The sequence below is a fragment of the Mustela erminea genome, chromosome 2, assembly GCF_009829155.1.
Source record: "Mustela erminea isolate mMusErm1 chromosome 2, mMusErm1.Pri, whole genome shotgun sequence".
NCBI classification, from domain to species: Eukaryota; Metazoa; Chordata; class Mammalia; order Carnivora; family Mustelidae; genus Mustela; species Mustela erminea.
The window spans coordinates 75,203,295-75,216,334 of record NC_045615.1 but is presented as its reverse complement, the minus strand read 5'-3'; the positions used below and the strand labels follow the sequence as shown (position 1 = coordinate 75,216,334).

Genomic DNA, 13,040 nt, shown 5'->3' with positions numbered 1-13,040 from the left:
CTCATGCTTCTCAGGCAAGGGGATCAATTACTCTAAAAAGGCCAGGTTGCTGACCCTTTGTCCTGGGACAGCGCTGGGAAGGAGGGGTAAGAACAGCTGTCTGCAGCACCTTCCGGGGTCAGCCAGGTTCTGTCAGAGCCCCAACTGTTGCAGTCTGAATTGGGGTGGCCTAGGCAATCAGGTGGCCAGCTGTTTTATTTTCTGTGGGATAGGCCTATTTAAACTTCAACTATCCCACCAGAACCCTCCTCAGGAGACCAACCACCCAAATTTGAGACTATATTTAATTTACAAGCATTCCCCTCATAAGAATTCTCTGTATATTGCTAAGGTCCCCAAACGTGTTTTACTAACATTGATACTTTGAATTGAACACAGTCCCTTCATAGTGGAGTCTCAAAGCTGATGTTAAGGAGTTTTTTGTTTGTTCGTTTGTTTGTTTTAAATATTGTACCATCTCTTTGAATCCTAGTCTCATTTTGTATACCATTACAATGCTAAGAAAATAGACAAAGAAAAAGAAGAAAGAAATTGTCTAACAGGCTGAAGAGAGAGGAACATAGATATAAAGTTTCAGTAAGAAGAAAACAGAAGAAACAATGACTTCTCAGTACAAGCCTCTTGAGAAGAGATTGCTTGTGTCAGTAGATTTATACAGACATTGTTTCTGCTTTTTCTATTTTTGTTGTGTTTGATCCCTAAAACTGGGATGCACATTCACAGAAAAAAGCAAAAGAACTTGTCTAATGGTTGTGTGTGTGTTTTCCTCCTTGGAAGTTTTTGAAATAGTAGCTATGGTTTGTTAAGTAACCTTTGCAATAATACTAGCAGGTAACACCTGTCGAATGCTTGCTATGTGTCAGGCACTGTTCTATACACCTAACACCACGGACTTATCTAACCTGCACAAGCTGTGAGGTGCACCCAGGATTGTCCTCATGTCACAGGGAGGGACACTGAGGCTTGCAAAGGTGGAAGCATCTACCTAGAGCCTCTCTACAAGCCAGAGGTGGGTCTGGAGGCAGTTGTAGACCCCTCAGCCCAGGTCCACATTTGCCCATTGCAAAATGTGCCTCTGTACACTTGGGGTTCGCGTGCAGGTTCTCACCTAATCATAGATGAGTTTCATTTAAGAAATGGTTACCTTTTGCCTCCCCTAAACAAAATCATGACTTTTAAATTTAGAAGTTGGGTGAGGGGGGCAGTATTTTTCTGCATATTGTTCTTAAAATTTGAGAAATTTTTCTTCATCGCTCTTCTTTTTTTCCTTAATTTACCTGATGTAAATTAAGAGAGCCCTAGAAGTAATATATGATGCTAGTTGGCTGGAAGTGGGTGTTTGAGGAGTTTGGTCTAGTGCAAATTCTGGTCAATGGTAACTAGCAAAATGTTAGGCTCCCCTCTTCCATGTATTGAGTTATAAGCAAATAGGCTGACAGAAAACTACAGCGTTTCTTTTTGCCTTGTACCTGCTTACAAGTATCTATCATTTGGGCCTACCAAACTTTAAGTCCTTTTAATATTTCTTACTTTGATTTAGATGATTTAAAGTAACTTTTGAGGTATTTCTGTGACCGGTAAAGCTTATCGCTCTGGCAGACAAGTTCTTTCAACTGTGACCTTTGTCTTGTGATCAAGAGAGGTATGTAGACTTGTGGATAGTGAATGGCTCTGGTATTTGACTGTCAGGTCTTGAGCCTTATCCTCACCTCCTTAGAAAAGTTCTTTAACTTTTCTTCACCTCCGTTTCTCATCTGTAAAATGGGATGATCATAATATCTACTTTATAGTCATTTTGTGATGACTGAAAGTCAATGTTTGTTAGGTATGCATCTAGCATATAGTAAGCTCTCATGATTATAAGTCACCTTATTAGTGGCTCTATGATTTTTAAATTAAGGCAGTGGAGCTCTGCAAATATAATGGGGGGGGGGCTTACAATGAACTTAGAAGTTCATATCTTCTCTCCCTTAAGTTAGTGATGGGAATGTTCAAATCCCTGTTTAGAATCCATTAAACCAGTTCCTCAGGAGATGTTTACAAAATAACAATGAGACATTGCTGAAAAAAAGAAAAAAAAAAAACTACTGGAATAACATAAAGCGTAAAAATGTCCTTGTTGGGAAGACTTTGACAGAAATAACTGTTGAGAAATCCTCCACTGAGGACACTGTGGCTAGAAAGTTCTTCTGCCTTGGGCATATCTAGGAGAGACTTTATGGAATTCTAAGATTCCAGTGACAACTATTTTTTAGATTTGAAACACTGAAAGCCCGTGACTCTCTCATTATTATTCTGTTTAGGATTATTCTTGTTGAAATGTCTTAAATTATGGATGTAGTAATAAGCCAAGCTGGGTACCATTTCATTATTTAACAAGAACATTTTCTCAATCACGTGTAGTCGGAATGACGTGAAGCCCAGAGGAACACTTCCTTTTATGTAGAGATTCCGATTTTGCTTTATTTATTTTTTTTAAGTGACATTCCTCCCCAATCTCAGCCCATAAATATCACCTATTCATCCTGAAATAAGAAAATAAGAGAATTTGGGTTACTAGTACAAAATCACTGTCAAATTCACCTTTTTAAACTTATAAGACAAATGCTTCTTTCTCAGAGACTGGCTTTCTCTTCCAACATACTATCAAAGCATCTGATTTTCTAATGTCATCAACATGGTCAAAGTCAGCTATAAAGTCTATCCAGAGCAGGTTCTTGCTAAATAGTTTGGAGAACACACAATTAATGGGTCTCAGGGGGTAGTATTCGGGGGTCTAATGAGACTGTGGAAACCATGCAGTGTGGAAGACAGGGTTCAGGCTGGGATATCAGACAAAGACCTAGTTTCAAGCCTAGCCTACAACTCATAAGCTTAATGACTGTCCGACAAGTGGTTTAGCATCTCTGAAGTTCAGACACCTCGCCTATAAATTGGGGATAATACCTTCTTTTCAGCGTCATACAGAGGAGTAAATGAATTCACAGTATAATCAGTTAGGAGTGCAAGCCCACATTGAATCCAGAGTCCACTAATTAACACTGTGTGACCTTGGGCAAGTTATTTAGCCTCTTTGTGCCTCTGAATCCCAACTATAATCTATTTACTGGGGATAATGATACTATCTATTCCGTAAGGACTACTGATTAAAAGATACAATCTGTGGTGATCACCTATGGGAATGGAGGGAGGTGTGGCAGAAATGAGTGAAGGTAGTCAAAAGGTACAAACTCCCAATTTTACAATAAAGAGTGTAAGTCTGGAGAATATAATGTACAGTATAGTGACTATAGTTAATAATGCTATATTGTATATATGAAAGTTGCTAAGAGAGTAGATCTTAAAAATTCTCATAAGAAAACAATTTGTAACTGTGTGGTGATGGATGTTAACTATGCTTATTGTGGTGATCATTTCAGAATAAATAAGAAATACCAAATCCTTATGTTGTAGACCTGAAACTAACATAATGTTATATGTGGATTATATCTCAATAAAAGAAAAGAGATAATCTATGAAAGATACTTGCCACAATTCAGGGCCCAAAATTTGTGCTCAGTTAATGTTAGCTATTTATATAACTTAGGGGAAGCGTTTAACACTGTTCTTGGCACATAGTAGAAACATAATGCATGAATGCCACCCTACCCCCGCCCCCCACAGCCGCTTTTTCCTCAGGCCTCACGAGGTTGTTGGAGTGGCTGCCCAGCTTCCATCCCCATCCATGTAATCCTGCATTGGATCACAAGACTTGAGTCGAGGTCTTTGTGTTATCTTGAAAACAGATTATTGCATCAGGTAAAGATATCAAAGATTCCCTGACTTCTAAAATGTCTTCTAAATAACAAAACACTTAGGTGTTTGATATTTACTTCCAAGAAGAAAAAATTTCTGTTTATTCCTAGATCGTGCACTACTTTTCAACTCAGAGCTCGCTTCAATCCTTTGTTTTTTTGTTTTTTGTTTTCCATGAATGAATCATTAACAGTTATCAAGGAGCTCAAGAAGTGGAGGCTGTGAAAGCAGGATTCATTCATGGCACATATGAATGTTATTATTTTGAGTATTATTAGTGTTATCAAGTAGAGGAAGGAAGACAGGCTGAAAAGTGGGTCCTTGGAACTATTTTTATTAGGGACCCTGAATGTATATTTCAGCAGTCATAAAACACACATAATTTAGATAAACATGCCAAGAATGAGGTAATGGGGTAAAAGAAATTCTATGTATTAATAACAAAAAATGATTTAAACCATAAGACCCCAAAATAAGCCTAACTTTCTTTATACTTGAAATATACTGTATTAGCTAGCAAACTTATATAAAATCAGGAGTCTGAGAAATGTCTGACAGGATTTGGTATTTTCAATTTAATTTTTTTTTTCATTCATTTGCCTCTGAGTAATAAGCTCTGTGATTTCCAAGTGCCAAGAGGTAATCTAGAGTACAGATATACATGCCATAGAAACATTAATTTTTTGAAAATTTAATAAACTGGCTGTACCTGATAATGTTAAGGAACGAATAAGTGTGCTTTGGGGGCTCTTCCAGAAACTGATTTTTATTGGGCTGTTGCTCCATAGAATAGACTATAATATTTGTACTTTTTTTTTTTTTTTTTTAACCATAGAGAAGAACCAGAGATTGGCCTCTTGCAGTGATTTTGCCTGGTGTTTGGGTCCTGTGGGAATTTGCGAGTTTGCTTTATGGCCTTTGGCCAGAGCTGGTGGGAAGTCTAGAGAAGAATTCAATTCTGCTTTTTCCCAGAATACTTGTTGACGAACTTAGTAGCACTGAAGTGTTACTTGAGTCTTTGTGTCCCCCAGAGTCCAGCAATAAGGGGACATGCGACCAGTAAGGGTCAGTGTGTCTGGGAATATAATGTTGGTTCTTAGATTTTATATATCTTTCTCATGAACTCTTAGCAATCTTTAAAACAAACTCAAAACTCTGATTTTAGGAGGGAGTAAGCATGCTCGCTGCCCACTGTTTCCCTCTGGAAGCATTTTAAGCATTTAGCTTTTCAGAAAACAATCACGTCTTTTTGATAACCATGACTTCAAATACCCTTCCTGCCAGGCCGGTTGTGACTCATAAAACAGCAGTGGATTTCAGGAACTCACCCTTAGAATACGGGTCCTTGCCGCTTCTCAACTTTGTAAGTGGATAAAATGATACTCAGCAAGGGCTTTTGTCAGAAAGGTTAACTCCACACTCAGACACGAACAGCCCTGTGTCTTCCCAGGCTCTTAAGAGGCTGGAGTTGCCACGCAGTGCCTGTACTGGATACGCCTGTCAGCCGCACAAGGACCTTCAAAGTTCTCTAACCTAGAAGCTGTGAACAGGACAACGGTCCCACTTTTGCGAGTCCACACCCTTTAAATGCAGATCATTTGTTTTTGACATCTCAGATGTGACTCTCGCTGCCAGGCTAGAATTTAGGCTGCATGAAAATACTCAGCAGCCCTGTCAAGAAGCCCTCTTCTCGAAAGGGGTCAGTGTGATCTGGAAGAATTGAAGAACCCTGGCTTGCTCGAAAGAACTATGTGTAACTTGGATCGGTTTTCCTGTACTTAAATGAGCTGGTTCATATGCAGATTAAATGAGATATCTAACCATTAACAGTCATGCTGGATGGATTTTGAAGTACAAACTTTTACGTGCTCCACAATGACAACCCAAATGTGTCTTATAAGACGTATTCCTAAAAACGTATGCTTTATGCTACCAATGAGCAGTCAAAATGCAGAAACAGTGTGATTCTTCTTCTCTCAAAACAGAATGTGTTTATTATCAAAATATTAGCAACAAAATCGTAAAGGTTTTAAGGTGGAAGTGGGCATGCTCAGATTCCCAGTCTCACCAGTTCTGTGATTCAGTCTATTCTCTGACGAGACGGAGAGGCTCATGCTGTGTTTAGGTTCACATGGGCCTCTCTTCCTAGAATATCTAGTGTTGTGCATACTCCTCCCGGCACAACGGTCCAGGAAGAGAGGTTTGAGACCTTGTTAAGGGGAAACTCGTGGGGGAAAAAAACTGCATGAGATCCTGCAGCAAGTCAGTGACTGTGACTATATTTTATTTTATATCTCAGTGCCTGTAAACCATGCGGTGGATTCCCTGGGATAAGGTACATAAGGCACCGAACACAGGTGCTCAGTAAATGATCACTGCTATGGTGTTGACGATGACAACTGGACTTCATAGGTGCTCTGCCCAGTAACTAAACTAACAAAGGACAAGAGAAAAGGCAAGGTGCTAAAAAAGAAACAAAACCTGCCTCCTCATACCCCACAACCAACCAGTCCAACATCTGCTACCACAACAAAGCCAACAATACCCAGATTGCAAAGGGAGTCTCGTGGGCGGGGAGCTGAGGTCACGAGTACCCAAGGCTCCCACCTGCCACACTGATGTCATTCCTGTAACTCCAACCTGAAAGGTGGTACGTTCAGCTTATTCTGCATGCAAGTTGTCAGGAGGCTGTCTGGTTGAGGAGAAGAGGCAAAGGGAATCCCTCTTCCTCCAGGGTGCTGGCTCAGTCCTCTTCCCTCCCACTCCCCCATCCTCATGGTGTGGTGACGCTCTGTCACAGACACAGTTTGGGAGGGTACCCGGGGTACCCACCCATCCTCCATAACATAGGACCATCCATATGGTTCGAGATGAGACCAATGCTTCCACTCCCAGTCGAGGTTGGTGGATGCTTTGATTGAATGCCTCGCATGTTTCTGAGAAGCTTTTTGGGAACCTTATGACACGCCCAGTTATGCTAGTGGTGTGTTTAGTCATGGACTCCAAATAGTAGCTCTGCTAAGTAAGATTGCCACCTGTCCTACAGGAAATGGACTGAAAACACTTCTCATTCCTACATACCACAAACCACTGGACAACTGGGAATACTTGTGGGTCATTACCAGCCCAAGCTACATTTGAACTGGTGATCTCAAATTAACTACCCTGTGTTCCATTATCTTTCCTCTACTTCATACCATTCTTTAAATGTTATGTCAAGAACGCAAAGTTATAAAAATGATCTCCTTTTCTGCTTCACCTTAAGAAGCCTTTTTTGGTTGTCCTATTAGAAAAGAATGCAAAATGCACAGCCTTTGACAGACTTCCTTTGCAGGGAACAAGTAATACAAACAATAGTGTTATATAATGGATAGAGTGCTTTTTCCTTTACCCTGTATTAATCTTCCTAATTGATTTCCAAAAAAGGCAAATGAGGGACTGAGCGGCATCCTGTGGTTGTAACCTCTAGGTAAACTATTACCAAAGGCAATGGAAGATTTTCCAGAAAAAAAAAAAAAAAAAGGCAAAAGAAACAGCCCCATTGTCCTGTAGCTGACCTAATTTTTTTTGTGTGTTCTGTCTTAGAGTTTTGCAGCGTGCAGACAAATGAATATGCTCACAAAAGGAAATTCAGAGGTTTTTGGAGCAACAGAAGAGAAATATCAGAGATATTACTTAGGTCAGAACAGTCCTACAGGGTAAGATTACTTTTTAAAATATGTACATTAGACAGATAAAGAAGGAAATGATATTTTAATAGGATAGTGAAAAATATCGCAGGTTGACAGTGACGGCATTAAAAGAACAGGAATACAGACATTTTCAGAGGGTGAAAGTGGTACCATGTACCCTCAAAGTAGACAAGTTTTTATAAGTGGTCTCTAAATGTGTCTCCTGTGCTAAGTAGATGGTTCTCCTCGGAGCTGTCAAAAATGCTCTGCGGTTCTCTCTACATTAATTCCTGTTGAATATTTTCCATGGTTGGTCAGATTGGACTTAAAATAGATATGAGAAAGGTCTTCAGGTTTACTGTCAGTAACATTTTTAACTTCATCGCCAGCTGGATGACGGCATGGTGTGTGACCAATCCAAATTTACAAGGTAACCTTGCCTGAATCCTCCTGGTCCATCACACAAAAATCACAAAGTGAAGCTGAGAGAATCAAATTGCAAGGAACAGTGGGGGAAACAGTAGGCGGAAAGCAAAACAAACACAAGGAAAGCCATCTGTGAGGTCACTCAGAAATGATGCTAGTAATTGTGTGTTCTCACCCTATGGCCTCCACACATGCGGGGTTCCTCGTGCTTCACAATCAGCCCCTGCAGTCGGAAACCCTTCACGCCTCAATCGCGTGCTTTCCCAAGGGAAAATAATAATCCTAGCTACCTTTATCTGCAACCTGCTCACCCTTTTTTATGTTATTCCTTTATACTGTGCTCTACCACTTGCCCTGGCTGAGGAACACAAACTTACACTTTTCAGGGGCAATCGGAGATAACACTTGCTTCGTTTCTTAAGTAATTGGGAAGAGAAGATGGAAATCGGTCTCTAAGGATAATTAGCCTTCTTGCCCTGTCTCATTTACTTTAAGGGAGTCTTCTGAAATGAGTTAATACATAGAAAACATCTGGTGAAGAACCTAATACATAATTAGTGCTCAGTTATCACTGACACCCTCTTCCTTACCCTTCTTACTAAATATGTACATTTCAACAATCCCCAGAGTCGTCCTCTGCACTATCAAACAGGTGGCTGAGGTTGACAGACCAGAGCTGATCCCTGTCCTCAATAAATGTTTTATCTCTTCACACCCGTTATAGAGATAAGGCACTACCTAAAAAGGAACTCTCAGTCGATACATGTATCTTCTTCCTGCATCTGAACCTCTTCACCACAGGAGCACAGTAGCTGGTACGCTACACAAAGGCTGTGTGCACTGTCTGCTAACACTGATCACTGTCTTTCTTGGGACTAAAGCGTAAATCCTAAGCATCCTGCTTACTTAATATAATAGCACAAGTCTATTTTGGGGTGCTCCCCTATTTTTGCGAAAAAGGTAAATATGTTTTAAGTCAATCTGAGTTAGATTTTTGACTCATTAAAAATATTACGCTCCTTGGACCCAGATTGGGAAGTGACATCTGAAATTCTAAGTAAGTTGAGGACTCGCTAGGCATTCTCCGGGACTGGAGCAACACTGCAAACAGCTTGTTTCAAACAAAGTGGACACTCAGCTTCGGCTACAAGATTACTCTTCCGCGATAGATGGTTTCCACACCTGAACTGGGACACCACTTTTCTTGGCTGAGAACTTCGGCCTCGGCGCCACAAAGTAAGACGCAGAGGCTGATTCTTGCTTCGGGGAGGCGGGAATGCCCACGGGCACTGGGGACGCGCTGATGGGTGAGGCTGCCTCTGCAAAGAAGGCGGGCTGAGAGCTGTATGCCGGCGCCGAGTACACGGAAGACGCCTGCGCAGTAGTGGGCGAGCCAGGGTTCACAGGCCGGGGAGGGAGAGCTTGCTTCATGCCCGGCACCGGGCTGACCTTGGCGGATGACTTTTGGGGGAGGCCATCCTTCGCATCTGGAGGTTGGAAAGTAAACAAGGATGCGTTTAGCTGATACGGTTGGTGCTTCATGACATCCAAAGCATTGAGGGGTTTTTTGCCCTTTTTCTTGCTTGTCTTGGACGTCTGTGGGGCTGATGGCTGAGACTTGAGAGCGGCCAGAGGGTAGGAGGGGGAGTGGATCGGATTGTAGGCCACAGGAGGAGGGGCTCGGACGTTGGAGGAGTACTTCCAGCCGGCCGGTAGAGACGGAGTGGGAGACTGGGCGCGAGCGGCATGGGCCTGCACCGTGTCTGAATCCACCACGTACTTCTCCATCCTCGACTGCCTCTTAGCAAAGAGCTGGGCTCCTTTCCCACTCATTCCTGGAAGCTCATTAGATGGTCCTGCTGCAGCAGCGTGAGCAGCGTTTACTGGTGGTGTGGGAGCCGCTGGCTTGGGTGTGTAGTTGGGACTGGCTACCGCTGCTTGTGGTCCTTTGAAGGGACCGGCCAGGGTCAGAGCACTCGCGGGCCGAGCCGGAGCGTAGGAAGGCTGGGCTATTTTGATGGAGGACACAACGGTGCCCTGCGACGGGCTGGACGCGGGGAAGGCAGGAGGTTGGGTTGGAGCCGCTCCTGGGGACCAGACCGGAGAGACTGGAGTTACCGGTTGGGAGGGCGAGGACTTGACTGCGGGCTTCGGAGCCACCGGAGGCGGAGTCTTTTGTTTCGCAGAGGAGCTCTGCATGAAATTACAGGCCTCGGCCCCTAAACTGAGGTAGTCTTCTTCGGGTCCGGAATCGCCTCCAGCTCCCGTGCCCTTTTTGCCCTCCGAATTTTGAAGAAGGGACAAGAGTTCGGGATTTGGGCTTACTTTGGGCTCTTTGAAGGTGAACATGGGCTTCGTCGTGCTTCTCCTTTTGGCCTCCTGCAGTATCCCTGTTCTCTTGGCCGGCACCGCGATCCTTTCATCCCGGGAAGCTAGGCGCTCCGAGGCGTCGTAGAAGGCCGGCTGGGCCCACGGGGCGGGCTGGGGCCACGGAGGAGGCTGCGCGGGGCCCGCTAGGGGACTCGACACGGCTCTGGAGAAGGCTTCAGGCGGAGGCGTGACCGCGGAATAGGGCGGAGGCGCCGGGAAGTCCGCCATGGGACTGGCCACGTTCCGGGTTGGGGAGAAGGGGGTCGCGAGCTGGTTCGCAGACCCCGGGAAGGGTTTGGCTGTTCTGTTCATAGGGATCATCCTCGGTGCGTCTGCGGTTTCACACGCCCCACTGAAGCCGTTCTGTTGGGGCACGTGGCCGTGACCGTGGCTCACCTCGATGTAGCTTCTGCTCACGGAGCTCTGCGTTCGGACCGATTCTTCCTCCTTCCTTTGGTAGGAAGCCACGGTTCTCAGGCCGTCCGTCTGCGCAGCTTCGGGTTCTCTGCCGGGCATTCCCCCCACCCTCTCCTCCTCTTTTTGGGCCGCGATCTGATCCATTCGCTCCCTCCTCTTGGCAAACATGAGGGCGCCCTTGCCTGAGGTGTCCGGCAACATCTCCATCTTGTCCCCTCTGTTCAGCTTCTTTTCGATGTCCACGAGTCCCGAATCCCAGTCAAAGTTCACCACTTGTGCGCTGTCGTCAACGTCAGACGATAACTCTTCATCCACCTCCGATTCGCTCGTGCCCAGAAATGCTACTTCGCAAGTATCCTCTCTGTCACCTTCTTCCTCCTCGTCGGCCTCGCGCTCAAGTTCGCCAGTGCCGTAGCTGACTAGGGTGTACTTCTTGGCCCGCCTACGGCGCTTCTTAAACATCAACACCCCCTTGGAGTTGGGGTTGGGGGCGTCTGTAAGAAGGAGCGCAATGCTTTTGCATTTAGATTTCGCTTCTTTCACCTGCTTTTCTGATAGGCTTTCACTCCTCCTGAGCCCTAGGGAAAGTACAGAAATTATACTGAGTTGATGAATTCCAAGAAGCCCTCATAGCAACCCAGAAATCAATTCTCCTGGGGGAAAGTAAATATGGAAAAAACATGTTTACAATCAGCCCCTAAGTTTTGAAGCAATCGAACTCATTTCTCCTTATTTCTTTTAAAATGTATACTTTTATGATGATCTACAAGATATATATAATTCTACACAATGCTTCTGTTTCACTTGGTCATATAAATACATTTTTATGTATGGTGATTGGAGTATATGTAGCACATGGATCTTAATACCTTGACAATAAGCGCTAGCTAGTAAATGTCAGTCAATACGATATAATCAAAACCAAAAAGGAAATAATTTGAGGACAGAGTATTTTCTGAAAAACAAGGTAAGACATACCTTGTACTTCCGTATTTAAATAATAAAATGTCAATATAAAACTGTATCCAAGCATTTTTTAAAAGTGGGAGTGGAGGGGGGGCAAGAAATTCTTCTGTGTAATGAATTTAAATATTTAAGTTTTCTTCTCTTCTTTTCTTAAACTTTGACATCTCCCCGAAGTCCTTGTATTCATGGTGAATGGATCAATATAAATTCAAAAAACTGAATGAATAATAATTGAAGGCACTGAATAAGTGATTGCTAATGATTTGGAACACTGGATCATTGTGAATACATGTAAGAAATTCAATCTACAAAGCTGTCTACATAAATTTGTTTGAAATGGATTGCTATTTTGAAATATAAGTACTTCAATCACAGCAAGAATAAATGTAAATCTTGGGGATATTTAAAAATTATGAGACTAGTGACCTCTTAACTCTGGGTAAAAGCTGATGCAGAACTTAAGTCATTTAAAATGAGAGTTTGACAGTTTTAAAGTAACATTCATATTTAATTTTTTCCTTTATCATTATTGTTACAAGAAAACAAATTGGTGGCAAACTAATGTATAGCATTAGCTAATTGTCATCATATATTTAATGATAATGAACATGATTCACAAGCAAGTTTCGAATTCTTCAAAATAGTTAACTGGAAATTTCGGAAAAACTTCTTGAATATTTTATGATTGAAAATTAGGGGGGTTTTTTGTCCCTGGGAAAAAAATCGGACTCATGATTCTGTTTTTTTTTTTTTTTTAATAAAATAGAATCAGAGTGAATGGCTTTATGACAAAATTAGATATTCCCTGGCATTTGGATTTTATTTAGAGGAAACTGTTAAAAGCAAATTCATTACTGAATGTAACTCCTTTTTTTTGACTAGTGTTATACAACTTACTATTAAATTGACAGTCACAGTTGCACAGTTGTTGCTTACTTCACAGCCAACATGTAAAGTATGTGAGTTAATACTTAATACACTTAATATGCCATAAATGTGAAGGTGGGTACAGATGCTTCAAGTATAAGGACGATTAACAGCACTTGCCAATAAAACTACAAATGCTTCTGCTAAAAATATGCTTGGAAGGGAATAATGAGAGGTTAGAAGATTTAATATAGTACTTTGAGTTCATTACCGTTGTATATCATTCCTACCTTCAAGTGCTTTTGCTAGTCAGCTTCTACCTCCTCAAATGAAATTCTAAAATTTGTTTTAAAAAGGAAAAAAAAGAGAGAGAGAACGAGAAAAGAACAAAAATCATACAACCTAACTGACATCCTTATCTTCATTCTCCTTTCTCTAGTCACTCCCCTAGAGAAAACAAAACACCATAAAGAGCCTTGAATGTAAATATATTTTACATTTGGGGACACTTAAATGCCTCCACAGGGT

The 13,040-nt window shown here is 42.3% G+C and overlaps 1 protein-coding gene across 3 annotated transcripts in view; it reads right to left on the bottom strand.

Annotated features, from left to right (window-relative positions):
• Nucleotides 1-13,040, bottom strand: part of SYNPO2 (synaptopodin 2) — a 177,902-nt gene that overhangs the window by 20,055 nt on the left and 144,807 nt on the right. For 2 of the 3 annotated variants that reach the window (XM_032333286.1, XM_032333287.1), the window contains exon 4: nt 9,075-11,257. The exons of the other annotated variant lie outside the window; for it this stretch is intronic. In XM_032333286.1, coding sequence (XP_032189177.1) covers nt 9,075-11,257 — 2,183 coding nt within the window. The remainder of the gene's footprint in view (nt 1-9,074; nt 11,258-13,040) is intronic. 3 annotated transcript variants of the gene reach the window in all.